This window comes from Natrix helvetica (assembly GCF_964273705.1).
Source record: "Natrix helvetica genome assembly, chromosome: 3".
Lineage (NCBI taxonomy): Eukaryota > Metazoa > Chordata > Lepidosauria > Squamata > Natricidae > Natrix > Natrix helvetica.
The window spans coordinates 85,975,427-85,994,377 of record NC_138549.1 but is presented as its reverse complement, the minus strand read 5'-3'; the positions used below and the strand labels follow the sequence as shown (position 1 = coordinate 85,994,377).

The following is an 18,951-nucleotide window of genomic DNA, read 5'->3' as shown; positions in this document are numbered from 1 at the left end:
AACGCCAATGTAGCTGTAATGAATATTTCACAAAAGCTGCATGTGCAAGAGAGGTCTCCATTTTTATTAGACGGAAATTTGCAGACCTAGGTTGCTGGAGGTTTATTATTCATGCAAATACACCATATGCCCTGTAGATGCACGCAGTATGTGTCTTTGAATGTTTATGATTAATTATTAAGCATTAAAAAAATTGCAGAATTAAAAAAAAACACGGAACTTTTGCTAAACAGAAGTCTCAGACCAACAGCATGGCATAAAAGATTCTTGAACATTATGGTTAGCCAGTGCTACTTTTGAGTGTGTATCTTACTAAGAAACTTGAAGGTTTTTTTTCAAATTATTACTGTATGCATACGGTAGAGTTATAATAAATGGATAACATACATGGGTCACTCATACTTCTGTATTTCAAAGAAATGGTACTGTACTTGTTGTTGGTGCTGCAGTTGCTGCGTCTTTGTGGTCACCAATAACATTGTTATATCACTATTCCAGCAAGGAATTCTGTTTTATTTTGTCCTCCTAATCAGCTTGTGAGAAAGAGAACCTAATGAGTTAACCCAAAAGTCTAATGGTAGATCAGTAATTTAATCTCTGGTTCTTCAATCCGCTACTGAATTTAGTGCACTGCTCTGCTTCTTATTGAAATATTAACTAGAAAACAGATAAAGAGAAAATGAATTTACTTAGTCATTTAAGCGAATGTTCAAATTGCTAAGGATTTAAGCAATGATCTTTTCTTTTTAAGGCACTTAGTAACTGTAAAGTCATGGAATATATAAAAAAAAATGGTAAGAAAGAGAATTAAACTAGCACAAAAGTTTCTAGCCAGATCTTTTCTTATCTTTCACGTTGCCTGGGACATTTTATTATGCTGAATTTGTGATGTTTCTAATCAACCTTGCATGTTCACATAATATCTGTCAGCTGTTTATCAGCTGAGCGAACTTTTCCTGTTCAGCAATGGTTCAACCAAGAAACACATTGAATCATTTTTTTTCCAAAGGGAGTTCTATAAGTATTCTGAAGTTTTAGGGTGAATCAGCTTCCCATTAGTGCAGTGGTTCTCAGCCTGTGGGTCGGGACCCCTTTGGAGGTCAAACAACCCTTTCACAGGGGTCACCTAAGACCATCGGAAAACACATATTTTCTATGGTCTTAGGAACGAGACACCAGTTTTATGGTTGGGGGTCACCACAACGTGAGGAACTGTATTAAAGGGTCGCGGCATTGGAAAGGTTGAGAACCACTGCATTAGTGGATTATCTAGCCCCACCCAATAATCCTGCCTCCCAGTGTAGAGAACCACAAAGGTAACCTTGGACAAACTGCAATCGCAGTTTGGCTGAATTCCAGGGCAAGGGGAGGAAACCACAAGAAAGAAGCTCAGACTAACACTATCTTAACTGTCCCTAATGGAATAATGGAATAACAGAGTTGGAAGGGACCTTAGAGATCTTTAGTCCTGACTTCCGGTTCCGGCGGCTGACGGCAACGGGCAGAGACTGCTCGCCCCGCGCATCCCTGGTGGGCTCCCCACTCCTTGGGGGGCACAGGACGCCCCGAAGAGGCGTTCTGCCGGAGGAGTGGCATGGCGGGAGGACCCCTGCATCGGCGTCGGCCATCAGGGGGGCCCCGCTTCGCTCCAGGCACCGAGGAGCACGAAGGGGAGGCGCAAAGAGTCTTCGCTGTGAGGCTGTCCGGAAGAAAAAAAGATACTTGAAGGATGCAGCGGCGGTGCGGTGAGGCGTAGACTCCCTTCATACCTATTACCAATTCTAAAACCTGTCAGTTGTGCTAATTAGAACTTTTGTTTAACTTGGAGAAGTGCGGCTGGAGGGGAGGGGGATTTCCCCCCCCCTTGGACAAGCGGCTAGAAACAAAAGTGCTCGTAGCCCCAGGGAAGGAGGAGGGGGAGAGCCAAACCAAAGAGGTCACACTCCAACTAAATGGATCTTCAGACTTAAACCCTTAGGCTTTAAGAAAATGTGATCTTTGGGAACTTTGAACTCTGAAAACTTTATTTGTTGCCTCAGTACCCGAAGTTGGCAGTGCAAGATGGCACACTTCCGTTGTCTTCATGAAAGTTGAACTTGACTCCACCTTTTAGCTTCAGGCTTCCGGTCTTTGTCTCCGTGTTATTTGGATACCTCTCTTGTGGATTGTTTGCTTTTGAACTTTCTGGAGTGAAAAACGTCTGTTCCCTGCCAGGGTGATTAGAGAGTTCCCTTGTGCCTGGTCTCTCTACCCCCCGAACTCTCTTGGCTGCTCTACCACTCTGACTGATTCTTCTCTATACTGACTGGACTCTTTATTACTAACAATGACATCTAAAAGACCACCTCCTGGAAAGTCCGGCTTTGCTGCCTCTGCCCCGACATCTACAACCTCGAGTCCGAGCACGCAATCAACATTGACAGCTTTTAAACAAGTTAAAACTGCGGACTTGGAGTTTCATCAAATGTTTCAGCAAATTCTACAGGGACAAGAGGAAATTAAGAAACAGCTGAAGGAGATGAAAGAAGAAATTAGAGGGAACCAGGAAAAAATTGATAAGAACTCACAGAGATTGGATCTCTTGGAGCAGGGGGCGGCTGAGATGAAGGGGGGGGTGGAGGGCGTGCAAAGGGAAAACAAAGAGCTTGACACCCAACAAATGAAAACAGAGTTTGAGAGAATGTCCTTTTTTCTTAGATTTCAGAATGTGATGGAGACAGATGATGAAAACATTAGGGACATCATGACAACTATCTTGGCTGAGTATACCCAGAAAGAAAAGCAACAGATGGGGTGGGAAATAGACCTGGTCTATAGAGTGAACTCCGCATATGCTAGAACACACAATGTCCCCAGGGAGGTGCACATTAAATTTCTTAGGAAAAGCACAAGAGATGAAATTCTGAATACACAAAGGGGACAAGCCCTGATATACAAAGATAAGGAGATAACCATACTGAAACAGATCCCCAAGAAAGTGAGGGAGAAAAGAAAATATTATTCGCAATTGGCGAATAAATTATACCAGAAGGGGGTGTGGTTTCGTTGGTTGCTGCCTGAAGGTATGTTAATATTCTGGGAGGAGACAAGGGTCAGAATTAACACACCCATAGAGGCGCAGGCCTTTATGAAAAAAAATAAATTACTCCTAGAAAAACCAGAAGACATCCCAGTAGATACACAAGACACGGGAGGGGCCAGAGCACTGCCAACGGGGGGAGATGGGGCGACATCAAGAAAGCTTAGATCACACAAATAAGTAAGAAAATCCACATGATACAAATTGATTGAAATTATTTTTAATTTATCACACTGACTATATGTTATTATATAATATTTGAATGCTATGCAAATGTACACCATGAGTCTGGAGGGGGCGTATACCTACCGCAGTTTGCGGCTGCCACAATTTGTAACTTTCCCCATACCTTTTCCTTTTGTAAAACACCAAAAAACCAATAAAACTTTGTTTTAAAAAAAAAGAGATCTTTAGTCCAACTTTTTGCTTAAGCAGGAAACCCTTTAACATTGCAGAGAAATGGTTGTCCAATCTCTTCCTAAAACCCCCAGTGTTGGAGCACCCAGAACTTCTGGAGGCAAGTCATTCCACTGATTAATTGTTCTAACTGTCAGGAAATTTCTCCTTAGTTCTTGATTGGTTCTCCCCTTGATTAGTTTCCATCCATTACTTCTTGTCCTGCCTTCAGGTGCTTTGGAGAATAGGTTAACCCTCTCTTCCTTTTGTTATCAGTGCTCAAGGTTCTGTTACTTCAGCCCATATCAGTAGATGTCAGCCTTCAAAGATAGACACTGACAGGAAACACAACTAGATGAGCTAGTTCTACTTTTTTGTAAGACGACCTTGACAGAATCTTGCAAGTTTTGAAAATACAAATTTCTTACTGTCTCCTTTTACAGCCTGATAAGTTAGGGAGGCTTCTTCCTCTGCTCCTTATGCAGCTCCGGGCTCTAACCCCTCCTTATCTCATCATTCCCTTAGCAGCCTCTCTCTCTCCTCCTCGCCTTTCGAGGTCATTCCCACATATCGTTATGATAAAATAAGTTTTCACTTATTCTTCTGTAGTGTTTCCTGAGGTGACCTACTTTGAAAAATTGACCCAGCTCATGGATTTCCCCCTCCCACTTCCTGCAGAGATCAGGACACTGTAGTTTCAGGCTTCCTTTCTGTTTTATAAAATATGAGCAGGAGGATGTTGACTTGACAATCCTGATTGCAAACTCTCAGATACTTTACCCACACATGCTATATTAGTTAAATGCCTTCCTGCCTACTAGTGTTCAATTGAACGATGCCTCATATGCAATGGTGAAATTCAAAAATTTTTACTACCAGTTCTGTAGGCGTGGCTTGGTAGGCGTGGCAGGGGAAGGATACTACAAAATCTTCTATTCCCATCCCACTCCTGGGGGAAGGATACTGCAAAATCCCCATTCCCACCCTACTCTGGGTCCAGTCAGAGGTAGAATTTGCTGGTTCTCTGAACCACTCAAAATTTCCGCTGCCGGTTCTCCAGAATCTGTCAGAACCTGCTGAATTTCACCCTTGCTCATATGGCATTTTCTTTCTTGTTGAGATTAGCCATTCTGATGTAATGGTTAAGGAGTTTGACTTGGTTGACATCGAGGATTTGGACAGATTGCGTGGACGGCTGCGACCTACCACATGTTTATTGGACCCGTGCCCCTCCTGGCTTGTACTGGCATCCTGGGAGGTTACACATGACTGGCTCCTGGGCCTAGTGAACGCTTCGTTGGGTGCGGGGTCTCTCCCAGCCGCCTTGAAAGAGGCGGTGGTGAGACCCTTGCTCAAGAAGCCTTCGCTGGACCCTACAGAGCTGGCCAATTATCGTCCTGTCTCCAACCTTCCCTTCTTGGCGAAGGTTGTAGAGAGTGTGGTAGCTTATCAGTTTCCACGACATCTGGAGGAAAATGATTATCTAGACCCGCGCCAGTCCGGCTTCCGCCCCGGACACAGCACGGAGACGGCCTTGGTCGCGTTGGTGGATGATCTCTGGAGGGCCAGAGATAGGGGTTGTTCCTCTATCCTGGTCCTATTAGACCTCTCGGCGGCTTTTGATACCATCGACCATGGTATCCTGTTGCACCGACTGGAGGGTTGGGGGTTCGGGGCACCGTTTTGCGGTGGTTCGACTCCTACCTTTCCGGCCGGACGCAACGTGTGTTGGCAGGGGAGCAGAGGTCGACCCTAAGCCCCCTCATCTGTGGGGTGCCACAGGGGTTGGTCCTCTCGCCGCTCCTGTTCAACACATATATGAAGCCGCTGGGTGAGATCATTCGTGGTTTTGGGGTGGGATATCATCTGTACGCTGATGATACTCAGCTGTACATTTCCACCCCGAACCACCCCAACGAGGCCGTCGAAGTGATGTCCCGGTGCTTGGAAGCCGTACGGGTCTGGATGGATGACAACCGACTCAAGCTCAACCCCTCCAAGACGGAGTGGCTGTGGGTTCCGGCCTCCCGGTTCAACCAGTTACTTCCATCTCTGGCCATTGGGGGTGTACAACTGGCCCCCGTGGGGCGGGCGTGCAATTTGGGCGTCCTCCTGGATGCCCGGCTGTCCATGGATGACCATGTGACAGCCGTGGCAAGGGGGGCGTTCCACCAGGTTCGCCTGGTGCGCCAATTGTGCCCCCTATTGGACCGGGATGCCTTACGCACAGTCACTCATGCGCTGGTGACGTCTCGCCTTGACTACTGCAATGCTCTCTACATGGGGCTTCCCTTGAGATGCACCCGGAGACTCCAGTTGGTCCAGAATGCGGCCGCGCGGGTGATTATGGGGAGTACGAGGTACTCCAATGTGACACCTCTCCTGCGCGAGCTGCACTGGCTTCCTGTGGTCTATCGGGTGCGTTTCAAGGTTTTGATAACGATCTTCAAAGCGCTCCATGGCTCAGGACCTAGTTACTTGCGGGATCGTATCTTGCCCCATACATCCCTGCGACCAATTCGCTCGCACAGAGAGGGACTTCTCCAGGTGCCGTCCACCAGACAGTGTCGGGGGGCGACGCCTAGGAGCAGAGCCTTCTCTGACGGGCCCAGCCCTGTGGAACGACCTCCCCCCTGATATCAGGACCACCTCTGACCTCCGCTCCTTCCACGTAAAGCTCAAGGCCCATCTCTTCCAAGTAGCTGGCCTGGCTCAACCATAGTTTTATCATATCGCTCCTGACGGGTTTTTTAATTTTGTATTCTGTATCGTAATTGAGGGGATTTTTAAATTGAAATTTTAATTCTATTTTATCCATTTGTTTACCTCCTCCATGCATATGTTACTGTTTATATTTGTATATTTTATGTGTTTTTAATTGTACGCCGCCCCGAGTCCTTCTGGAGAGGGTGCGGCTAAGCAAATAAAAATTTGATTTGATCAGACTAGAAACCAGAAGGTCATGAGTTCCAGTCCCATCTTAGGCAAGAAGTCAGCTGGGTGACTGATGGAAAAGGAGTGGCAGAATCTGAAGGCAGAGTTAAAAGAGGGATCAGCCTAGAATCGCTATGTAGCCACAGCCGAATTAAGTCCAGCCTCCCTTGAATTCTGTGGATCCTTCTCTAACTCCAAGCAGATTCTAAGTGTTAGTTGAGAATATTCCTGTGCATAAACTCTTTAGTGATAAAACAGTTTAATTGAACCTACACTTGTGGATCTAGTCGTACATGACTAACAGTGACTTTGGGTCAGTCACAGGAAGGAGACAATGGCCAACCACTTCTGAAATTTTGCCAATAAAACACCAGGCCTCAACAATGACTTCTCAGTTAGTAGTCAGGGTGCTGTAGGAGATGAAGACTCACAAGACCTTCCCCCCTCCTCTTAAAAGTAGAGGAGTTTTTTCACAAAAATAAATGACCTCTACTTGCACAACTGGAGAAAGAAAGGAAAATCTAACATACCTGGCAATGAGTGCTTATGGAATTGACCCACCAATCAGGAACTTAAAGCACCCATTTACTAATGAGCTGGCAATTGCTATAATTTGTTTCAGGCCATCCAAGCTGCTACTGTTTCCTCTCTTTTATTCTTTGTTTGGATTTTTTCCCCCTCCTTTTCAGCTACCATGAAAAGAAGACAAGCAGTATTGGCTTCATTTTATTTTTCTGTGGAAATATAGATAAAGAATGGATGAGGGGAAAGAACCAGAATGGTAATTAATACCTGGAATGGGTTTTTCTAACATAAACCACATCCAGTTTGTTTCCCTTGTGATACAGATAGTCGTTGCTTAATAACAGTATTTGGGATTTGAATTTCTATCACTGAGACAATATCCCGTGACCATATCACTTAACAATAGCAATCCCAGCAGTCTCTCTCATTAAGTAAGGATCACAAGTTGTTAAACAAGGACCTCACATGACTTTAGACTTCCTACTGGTTTCCCACAAGCAAAGCCAATGGGGAGCTGGCAGTTGCAAGTTGCAGTTCAAATAGATCAGATATATTGATATATACAGTATATATAATTCATTTTTCCATCAAGTTGTCTAATACATCTATTAATATTATTTCAGTTTCCATTTAATTCTAGAATTTATAATTCTGTTTCATGTATCTATGATCTCAGTACAAACTTTCTGAAATGTATCAAACTAGGTCTATGTAAATAAGACCAAAAAAAGAAAAACCCTAATATAAATTGGAAAATAATCTGCTTCAATTTTATGATTGGAATTTATGTAGAAAATTCATCCCACTCAACCATTCAGACTGGTCAATCAGATCCAGTCCACAGTATTTCCACAAACTTATTAGAAATATTGGAATACATATTGACATTTTTACTGGTGCAGATACACTTTTTGTACTTTTTAAACTTTGCTCTCCTCTAAAAACCAAAATCTCTAGCACTCTTTTTAATTTAGTAGTAAAACTAAAAAGGAATTTGAGACAGTATTTAATGTCTAAAAAGAGAATTGCCAGGGGATGGGGAACTGGACAATTGCCATCTCTTCCATAAATCTTTCCTTTTCATATTAGGCTGTGCATGTGTGAGAAAAATAAATAAAAAATGTGGTGGTAAGGCACCACTTGCTCATTGAAAAAAAGAAGTTATTTTACTATATTGTTGGCAAAATAATTTTGCACTTGTAGGAGTCAACAGGACACCGAGAAAAATAGATTTCTCTCAGAATTATACTAGCATGTTTGGTGGCCCAGCTCTCATCTTAGAGCCTGTGTTCTGGAGAAGCAGAAGTTTAGCTTGTATTTGTTTGCAATTTATTAACATTCTTTGGGGCTTTATGGAGTTTGGACATTCTAATATAAGCCACCTTATAGAAGAGACATGGTGGCTAAGAAGCTGAGCTTGTCGATCAGAAAGGTCGGCAGTTCGAATCCCTAGTGCCACGTAATGGAGTGAGCTCCCATTACTTGTCCCAGCTTCTGCCAACCTAGCAGTTCGAAAGCATGTAAAAATGCAAGTAGAAAAATAGAAACCACTTTGGTGGGAAGGTTACAGCATTCTGTGCACCTTTGGCGTTTAGTCATGCCGGCCACATGACCATGGAGACGTCTTCGCAAAACGCTGGTTCTTCGGTTTTGAAATGGAGATGAGCACCGTCCTGTAGAGTCAGGGTTAGGGTTAGGGTTAGCACATATGTAGCACATATGTACGAGGGGAACTAGTACATATGTACAAGCACATATGTACGAGGGGAACATTTATCTTTATAGAAGAGAAATAAGTAGCTCAGGGTTGATTCAAGTATGGAGTTCTCTAAGCTCAGAGAACACCAAGGGTTCTGTAAACTCTCCTTTCCCCAGGTAGGTTAAATCTACTAATTCCTTGTCTATATTTCCTCTTGTTTTCCTGCCTTTGCTTTAATTTTTAGTTTGATTAGAACACATTTTTATTTTATTTTGGGGTTTTTGAGAACTTTTTTTACATATAAATATCAAATAATAAAATAGATATTGAAGATTTTAATATAGTTTATCAGTGGTTGTCAGAACGCTTGACAGCCTCATTACCAAATTATAAAATAAAATAAAATGTATGCAATTAAAGAGCATTACTTCTCCAGAGCCATTATCAACTGAAAGACATATCTGATTATCCTCTGAAGGCTGTCCCAGGAAGGTAGGGCTTCAAGATTTCTATTTCTGTCTTTAAAGAGTATAAGTTGATCTCTTTTTTTCCCATTTAGCTTTTTGTCATCCTGAACTTTTCATCCAAGGAGATGAGTATTCAGAAAAGCTTTGACCCTGTCAAAATAATTGCTGGGAGGTTATTTTGTGGACAGGTGGGTGGAAGAGTAGTTAAATATCACCCTGCCAGCTAATTTAGGAAAAGGTTAATGTATATATCTCCGAACTTCCGATTTATATCAGAGCAGGAGTTTTTTTTTAAACCTTCCATAAAATGACTTGTAAATCAATTTTTGGGGATATTTTTTTAATCACACAATTGACACTCTTATGCTGGACAGGTCTGTAATACACAAAGCTAGCTAAAGGACTGAAGGAATCCCAAGCAAGATGCCCTTCAGGGACCATGTCTATTTTGGGAGGAATCCCCATCATTCGGAGCTTAATTTCACAATTTATAGCACTGGGGGGAAATTAAAATGGCAATTGATAGCTAATCACAATTGATGTGAAGGCCCTAGCGGTGATCAGAGATCAAGGTACTGATGCCAAGCCAATAACAAAGTATTCTGCAGCAAAAAAAAATCTGCATTAAAGCATTCCCTAATTGGTTTAATTTATAAAGTACATCTAACGAGAAAAACAAGGAAGAAAATAAATTTAATATTACTCAAAATTAGCCTTTAACCCTAATCATGTCCTGGAGCTAGCCAAATATTAACCAAGTCCAAACTGCTCAGCAGCCCAACCAAACAAAGCCATCTTCTACCACCTTCAGAAAATATATATGTAATTCGTTGTAATACTTTATGTAAAGCAGCAAAAGCTTAAACAAAAACAACTGAATGCAGTTATGTTAATCAAGTTTTTATTACAGCTTTTTGACAAAATAAAATCTATTTCCAAGATCGGATCCAAGTGCCAAGTGTTTCAGTGCAGTCGTGATTAGCATGCTATCTATTGAACTGTGCCTACTGAATTTTGCCAATTTTCAACAGATCATGGCATTGGAGTTGATCCAAATGTGTTCAGCATAGTTATTTTAGATTGTAGAAATGGATACTCATGAGAATGAATTCTTTCCTCCACACTCTTTGTCTCTTTTAGGTGATGTACCGTATATTTCATTTCTGCTCCCTTTTTCCTCCCTTCCCCCACGTTTAGAAAATAGGATAAGGAGAGGCTGACAGGTGATGTATGTATTTGCAAATGGCAATCCATTTCAATTTCAAAGCATATATGGTCATCTATTCTCCCATTGGGTAGCGGGAGGGATTAGCATTTCTGAAATATCTTTCTCTAAGAAAAGTCTAGTCTCTTATAATGGTTTTCTTCTGCTGATTCACATTGTTTTAAAATTCCAAACAGGAGGCTGTTTAATTCCACAACACAGACATACACACACACACACACACACTTTACAGTTTATGCTTCACATATCAATATATATTTTAGTATAGTTTTTCCCCCCATACTACTTAGAATGTTGACATAGCTTAAATTAATGAGGCAAAGCAGAGTATTGAAATATAATTACGCATTGAAAACTACAGGAAAGCAGATTGTTGGAAAGTTTTGATCACATTACTTTTAATTATGCACTGTATTGATCTGACCTATTTGAACAGGATCCAGAGCTGGTACGCAACATCTGTCGTTGGGTGAGACAAGCTGTTCAGATTCCTTTCTTTGCCAAGCTGACGCCAAATGTCACAAACATTGTGAACATTGCGAGGGCTGCCCAAGAAGGTAACAAATTCAGACATATCCGCATTTCACTCTTTCTTAAAATTTGCAACTTGATAGATACAAAAGTAAAACGCTATTTTGAGAAGTAGAGAACATAAGAAGATTTACCATTTCTCTTTTTCTCCCATCCCCACCCCCCACCCCCAGATTTCCTGAGCATAAAAAATAATGTGGAAAACATGGCTGAAACTACAAACTGAATGATACATTACTTTAGTCCAGAGGTCTTCAAACTTGGCAACTTTAAGACTTGTGGACTTCATCTCCCAGAATTCTCCAGCCAGCTCTGCTTCTCCCAGAGAATTCTCCCTGAGAATTCTGGGAGTTGAAGTACACAAGTCTTAAAGTTGCCAGGTGTGAAGACCTCTGCCTTACTCCTTCATCTGCTAATTATGCTTTTACTTCCTTTCAGTGTTAAAAAAGAGTTTGGAAGTTTTTGAGGAGGTTCTCCAAAAGTCGTCAAAAGCTCAATTTGTGTACAGACCCTAGTGTCTCAACAGGGTCACTTCCTTTATATTTGCCCTGGTCTATCACTGTTACTCCTTAGTGTAGCAATAGCATTTTAGGCTTATATACCACCCTATAGGGCTTTACAGCACTCTCTGGGCAGTTTACAATCTAAGCATTATTTGCATATTGCCCCCAACAATTTTATTGATTTCAGAAGGATGGAAGACTGAGTCAATCTTGAGGCCCAATCTTGAGACCCATCGGGATCGAACTCTGGTGTGGGCAGAGTTGGCTTGCAATAATGTGTTCTAGCCACTGAACTACCAGAGCTCCTTATTTGTCCCAAAGTGTACATTGGCAAGCAAATAAATGGTCTGGATAGCTTGGTCTTCCTTGCTTCTTTCAAGCTTTCCATTTTCTCTTTTGGAGGCACAGTATGTGGGCAGGTAACCCAAATGTATCCAGGGACTCGCGATAGTGATCTGTAAGGTGAGCTAAGGGTCTTGGCAAGTATCCAGTTCTTCTAATTTTTAATACCACTTGCCCGTTTTATCATTGCAGCTGCTGTTATTTATAATGCTGGCATTTATATCAATAGGGTTTAATTTAATTTATTAGTTGCTACAGCTGCCTATTGCAGAAGACTCTGGGTGCAGTAGTGCCCTCAAAGCAGTTAAAATTATTAAACAATTAAACCCTTCATTAACAGGCAACTTGGATTAAAACAGTTAGAACAATAAACCATACAACAGAACAACAGGGGCTCCACCTATACATAACAACCACAATTAACCCCAGACCTGGAAACAGAACTAGATCTTAAAGGCTTTGCAGGATCCCTGGAGAATTGATGCCATATGAATCTTTGGGGAGATGCCGTTCCAGAGGACAAGGGGCCATGATAGGAAAACACAATGTTCAGTCCCACAAGATGGCAACATTGAATTGTTTTTCAAACTGTTCCATGGAACTCTAGGGTTTCATAAGAACTTGATGGAACTAAAGGATATGTAAGGTTAAGATTTATTATGGTTCGTTACACAGTCAGATGTTCAGATGAAATTTGGCATTTTTGTCCATCTATCAAGGCCTTCCCAAGGACCTAGGATAGGCATAGAGAGATGTTTGGTGGTGTTAAAAATATAATTGCAGGATGTAAACTGTTCCGAGCAAAGCTGCCTTTTGCAATTGACAGGTGGTGATCAATGCCGATGGTGTTTAAGTGATGCTCCAGTTGTTTTGGGATTGCTCCCAAGGCGTCTATTACTATAGGTTATTTGCTTTGTTTTGCCACAGTCATTCTATTTCTATTTGCAGGTCTTTGTATTTTGTTATCTTCTCCAATTCTTCCTCTTGGAAGAAAAACTAGAAAACCTTCTGTAAATGTGGAACATTTATGTGGTCCCCAAATAGGGACACACTTCCCTATTTCTTATCTTTATGAAAACACCAAATATATGATTGGCCCATCTGTACATGCAGTCAGTTTTCAATATTTTAGATACTGTATATGTCTTCTCAAAGTATATGATTTCAGTTTTCTTGTATTGCTTTGTACTTATGTAGACCTAAATAAAATTTCCCTATCACCAACTTAAAAAGCTGTCTAAAAATTGGATAACCCTGACAGTTTCATCTGTGTTCACCAATATTTATATCAGAAGTGAATCTTATTAAAATGTTCTATTCCATTGGATTATCACAATCAACCTACTCTGAGGATCTCTTTCTATTTCATTGAATTGTTATCTGTCTCACCCTAAGCCTGATTAGAGAGGAGACAACATAAAGGCTTTAAGTGGGAGATATTGATACAAAACTGAAAATAGGGCATAGCAAAGGCACAGTGAGAAGGGGTTAGACTTGAAAACAGATGCCATTACATTTAGTTGGAAGGAGGAAAAGTTGACAAGGGAGTTGATAGGATGGAGGAGAGAAGAGGAACAGAAGAAAAACAAAGTAAGGAATAAGAGACCCAGCTCCCTGTGGACTGACCGGAAAGTAAACTGGGAGTATGAGAATGTACTCTATGAAGCAAGGTCAATTAGGAGCAGTGACGTGCAGTGAGGTTTATAGCTGGTGAGGCAGCAATTTTTTTAGACTTGTGGACTTCAACTCCCAGAATTCCACAGTCAGGCATGCTCAGTTGCGACCTGCCGCCCTCCGCCCTGGGATTCGGCCACGGCACCGCCTGCCAGAGCAGCGCGGAATCCGGGGCACGCTTGTCGGGCAAGGGCAGCGCAGATGGGGAGCGGACGGAGAGGAGGAAGCCTCTCCCCCCCCGCTTCCCGCACCCGAAAGAACAAAGGGAACCTCTGCCGCCGCCCAGGCAATCTGGCCGGCCTCTCTCGCGGCGGCTCTCTGGTGCCGAGCTTGGGAGTCCCTGGAGGAGCTGGCGGGGGCTGCAAGCACCGCAGGCTGGACTGGAGCCTCGAGTCTAGGGCAGCGAGTCATTCGATAGGAAACTTGCCTCTTGGAAGGAATGACTCGGCTTGGCTCCTGCTTTGTCTCTCCTGCCTCTTCGCTTCTCTGTTCGGTCGTTGGGCGGCAGATTGAAAGCGGGAGCCAAGCTGGATCATTCCTCCCAAAAGGCAAGTTTCCCATCAAATGACTCGCTGCCCTGATGATGAGAGGTTAGGCTGTGCCTCACTTGCCTCACCTGACTGCACGTCACTGATTAGGAGAAATATGGTCTATAACATAAGGGTAGAGTAGATAAGAATAGGACCTCCTCACACTGTTAGTTGGTTTAATTTATACTGCACATTACACCAATACTATTAGACGAAACTGCTTGCAAGGGATTAAAAAATGCTTGGGCTCCATTGGGGAAAATTTACTAGCTCTTCACTGTCCCAATTAGGTCCTGGTATTCACACATCTGTAGAAAAGAGAATATATAGTGAGTTGATTGAAAATAGAAATGACGCCTTTAAGCATTTTTAAAAATTAATAACCATTAATCTAAATTACTGATTTTAACAGCCAACAATAATATTTTGCCTTTGATCTTTCTTAGAGGCTGGAGGTAGTTTCCTTGCTTAATCATTTGGGTCATTTGTAGGGGGAAGGAAGTGTTGCGTCAATCTGTCTGTCTTCACCTTGTCAACTATAAAAATTCTCCAGGCCGTTCATTCATTACATATAAGATCATGTGATTATTAGCACTTACAGCTAATCCTGGCCCTGTGAAAAATGTACATCAGGATTTACATTGAAGGTTTCAAATTCTCTGTGAATGTTGAAAATCATATTAACACCATGATGTTGATACTTTTTTTAATAGCTAGAAAGCTTTGTCATCTAATTAGTACTACCATGTAACCATTTCTGTAACTTGCTGTGCTCACATGCTTATTAAAACTATCACTAAATGTCTTGTAGGTGATGCAGATGGTGTTACAGCCACCAATACTGTGTCAGGGTTGATGGGACTGAAGGCAGATGGCACGCCTTGGCCTTCTGTAGGGTACAGCAAAAAGACCACCTATGGCGGAGTATCAGGTAAGTATTGGTCCTTCTTATTAAAAGTCCCTTCTTTGCGGCCTGGGAATCAGCAAGAGATACCGTCAATATGACTGCATTATTGTGCCTACGGTATTTGTAGGTTTGTTGCTGGTCAGTGTTTACTAATAATCATGACAGATGGAACAGATTGACTGTGAGGGCTCATGGACTGCCCTTTCCTGAATGGTGAAACCCTGCAACCCAATTTTATTGATAGGGTCAATCCTGAGTAATGAAGGAAGTCGCTTTTTTCTTACGATCCACATTTTTCCTGAGATTTTTCATTCTGTCATAGTTGTCAGGGCACATGTTAGACAGGGGCTAATCAAAGGGCACTGGGAGAAGACAAACATAAACATTCCCAAACAGGTAGTTTTTAATAGGGTGCAGTCCCTACTTTAATCTGCCTTCTTAACACATTTTCATAAACACATTTCCTCGGCTACATCCCCCAAACTTCACAGATCTGATTTCCCCCCATTTTTCTCCCTTTGTGATGCATACACCAAACTGATCCATAGAGTGGATTCCAGCATAGAATGTTATTTTAAGTCCTCTGGTGGGGGTGGGGTGGGGGGAATTGGTAGACAATAACACAGAGCTTTATTTTCACTGATGGATTAATCTGTTTGACCCCATGGCCTCAGCTGCTGTGACACCATGAACCTGGGCCTGCAGAGACAATACCCCGAGCTTCTGGACTGTAGTGGCATGGAGATTAGTCTCCTTGGAGATATAAACAGTGGTAAATATTCATAGCATAATGGTATCCCGCTGTTTGAGCAAAATGCAGCTGAATCAGGCCAAATATACATAGTGGAAGCCAGACAGACAAAAGAAAACAGCCTTCTTTCAAGCAGTTCTATTATTCAGATAAACACTTTCTGTTTTAAAAGGAGCATTTAAAATAAATACTTAAAGTACATAAAGGCAGACATTGGGTTACTTAAACCAGTTCCTCTCCCACCCCTGTGGGGTCTTAGGTATGGTGGGGGAGGCTGGCAGAGATGCAGAAAGACTGACAGGGAAGGCAGAGAGAATGCACTTGCATACTCTGGGGGTTTAAGTACTTCCTGCGTTTTATTATCCCATTTCAATTTTTTTCCAGGCTGCCATGTTGACAGCAAAAGAATAAAAGAGGTCACCAAGGGTGCTGAGCATTAAAAATTAATAAAAGAACTATTGCAGTAGTATTTTATAGAAGTAACGTGATTTAGTGCTGTGTGGTTTTTCCCCACTTTCATTCATTTCAAACTGCCATTTCTGAATATTCCTTTATCACTTGGCCGTCCAATAAAACTCTAAAATTGCTGTATTATGAAAAGCATGTCCTCTGTGCCACAAATTTAAAGCATGTTTATAGTGCCGATTATAGTGGCACCTGAACCCTTTACGCTTTTCCATGCCTGTCCCTATTTCCATAGTAAAGCTCTATTTTCATGGTTGAAAATTCATTTCATTTACAGTATTTACAGGGGAGATATATATTCTTGTCATTTGAAAAGTCCCAGCCCGTGAGAAGTAAGGGAAATTTCTACACCGCAATTCAGAAAAATGGCATTTTTGCAATGTAGTTTTAAGATTTTAGCATTCGCACTATTAACAAATGATGTCTGGGAGGATAAAATTAACAAAGCTAGCATCTAGTCAAACCACCATAAAGCACCATTGTGAGAGATAGCTCACCTGACAAATAATTCTCAACTCAGCTCGAAAAATTGGTAGATTTAGGAAACTAAATGAATTAAAATCTATGGAGATTCTCACTCATCCAGGTCATGGTTGTCCCAAAGGTGCTTTTTCAAGAGGCAACTGGATTTTCTGGTTTTTCTTTGAAGATGTTTCACTTCTCATCAAAAAAGTTTCTTCAGCTCTAATTGGATTTAAATCCCCACCATCCAGTCAGAACTGAAGAATCTTCTTGGATGAGAAACAAAACATCTTCAAAGAAAAACCAGAAAGTCCATTTGCCTCTTGAAAAAGCACCTTTGGGATAAAGGAATGAATAAAATTCCTAACATTTCAAAAGCATGCACAGTTAGAATAGTGGTAAAACAATTTCAATGAGAAAGGCATATGTTGTTTCTCTGTTTGTTTTGTAAAGAGTGTGCTGGGATGTCAGGGAGAGGCGAAAGTCCCAAGGGTTTCCAAAGTTATTGTCAACCCCCTGGCTATTTGGGATAAACCTGTCACTCATGTTATATAAACATAATTGAGTGGTATAAGGGAACTTCAGTCCTTTCTCTCTGCTTCCACATAGAGACCAAAACCTAGAAGGTAAAGAAAAAGGTGTGAAGGAGTTTTATTCCCCTAGTCATTGCTGACTATAGGGGACATTGCTCATCTCCATTTCAAGGCCATTGAGCCAGCGCTGTCAAAAGACATTTTCACGGTCATGTAGCCAGCATGATGGCACATAATGCGGTTATCTTCCCACCATAGTGGTACCTACTTTTCTACTCGCATTTGCATGCTTTCAAACTTTTAGGTTTGCAGGAGTTGAGGCAAGGTCAGGAGCTCACCCCATCATGTGACGTTCGGCTCTCAAACCCGGGCTTACGGCTTTCCATCCACCCACTTAGAAGAGCCACCCAAAAAAGTGAACTTCTTTAGGAATTTTCATTTTTCCTGTAGGGACTGGCAATACTTCTAATATGGTATCTCCAAGATTTGAATGGCTCATCCACAAGTCTGCCAAAATTCCAAATTAAGAAAAAGAGAGAAACACCAGGAAAGCTAAAACTCAATTGAGCAGAGGTTGGTAAAGAATGTTAAAAGAACAATGCTGATGGTAAGGCCCAGGCTGTCAAACTGGTAGCCCACAGGCCATATAAGTCACTTGCGACCCATACCCATCCCAACTGCGCAAAGGCAAAAAACATTGTGACACATCACAATCCGACCCGTGACACAATTGAGTTTGACACCCATGGTCTGGCCTATTGCTCAAGCATTATAATGCAAAATTCTGGACAATAGGTTGGCAGAATTGTGGTCTGTTCAGGGTTTCCCATTTAACTCATTTACTTAGGCAATCATTTATTGGCAATCCTACTTCCTTTTCCATAGGAAAGTATGGATGAGATCATCTGTATCCCCAAGATCCTGAACTTACTTCCTTAATCTTCAGAACATGTGGTGGTGTTCTTAGTTGTTCTTTTCAATATAGTTTCTTCTCAAAGTGGTTAGAATGAAACGATCATGGTCAGTAAATGCAGATGTTATTCAGCCACTTTTTTCCTCCTTGCAAAAGACATATAATTCATGAGCACATCAGTTCAATGAGAATGTTGGGGTAAGGTCTCATAAGGATTCTTCTCTTAGTCTTCTTGCAGAACAACCTATCTCCTCAAAATCTGTTTCTTCTGTGGAAGTTTGGGATCTGATTTTTAGTTCCAAAAGTACAGATTATACTTCAGAACTCTTTCATCTGGTTATTTCCTTTGTCTAGTGGACTTACTCCTTTGTTTTATTGTACTGTATTCATATATAGATTTTTCCACTGTCTTTTGTTTGATTTCGGGGAGGTATATTCATTCAGCTACAGTGTGGCTACTTCCTACTTCTGTGTTTTGACTTTTTTGTTAAGGACTACTGCAAGCTTGAACTTGCTGTATATGCATGGCAGGAATCCAAATATATCACAAGCAGTATAATCCATTTTTACAAATCCTTGTCTATTCATTTTCACCATCTCTTTCTTAAGCTATTACCAATAGAAATAACCCATTTTTCAGACTCTAGGGTTACCTGAATTCCTATTGTCCACATTCATAGGAAAACATTGTTAAGAATTTCTCCCTGAACAACTCTTACCTATTTTTATTAGTTCACCCTTTGCTAATTTTGTAAAAACTGAGTGCTTTATATTCCCCATAAAATCTATTCAATAGTCGCTGCTTCCTCAATAGATAGCAGTATCCAAACCCCATAATGGAAACGGGGAGCTCTTAAAACAGACAATTGAATTCCGCAGCTATTCAGAATATGGCCTACTCAGCCACATAGCTATAACACATACAACACTTTTTGTTGCCTTCAAGACAGTGCCTGGACTAGTCCCAGGAATTCTCTTGGCAAGATTTCAGAAGTGTTTTGCCATTGCCTGCTTC

At 41.7% G+C, this 18,951-nt stretch overlaps 1 protein-coding gene across 4 annotated transcripts in view; it reads left to right on the top strand.

Annotated features, from left to right (window-relative positions):
* Positions 1 to 18,951, top strand: part of DPYD (dihydropyrimidine dehydrogenase) — a 628,073-nt gene that overhangs the window by 486,917 nt on the left and 122,205 nt on the right. For 3 of the 4 annotated variants that reach the window (XM_081946459.1, XM_081946458.1, XM_081946461.1), the window contains 2 exons: positions 10,762 to 10,882; positions 14,717 to 14,836. In XM_081946459.1, the coding sequence (XP_081802585.1) occupies positions 10,762 to 10,882; positions 14,717 to 14,836 (241 nt within the window). Of the gene's footprint in view, positions 1 to 10,761; positions 10,883 to 14,716; positions 14,837 to 15,947; positions 16,048 to 18,951 lie in introns of those variants that run through there. The other variant, XM_081946460.1, reaches the window with a different exon arrangement.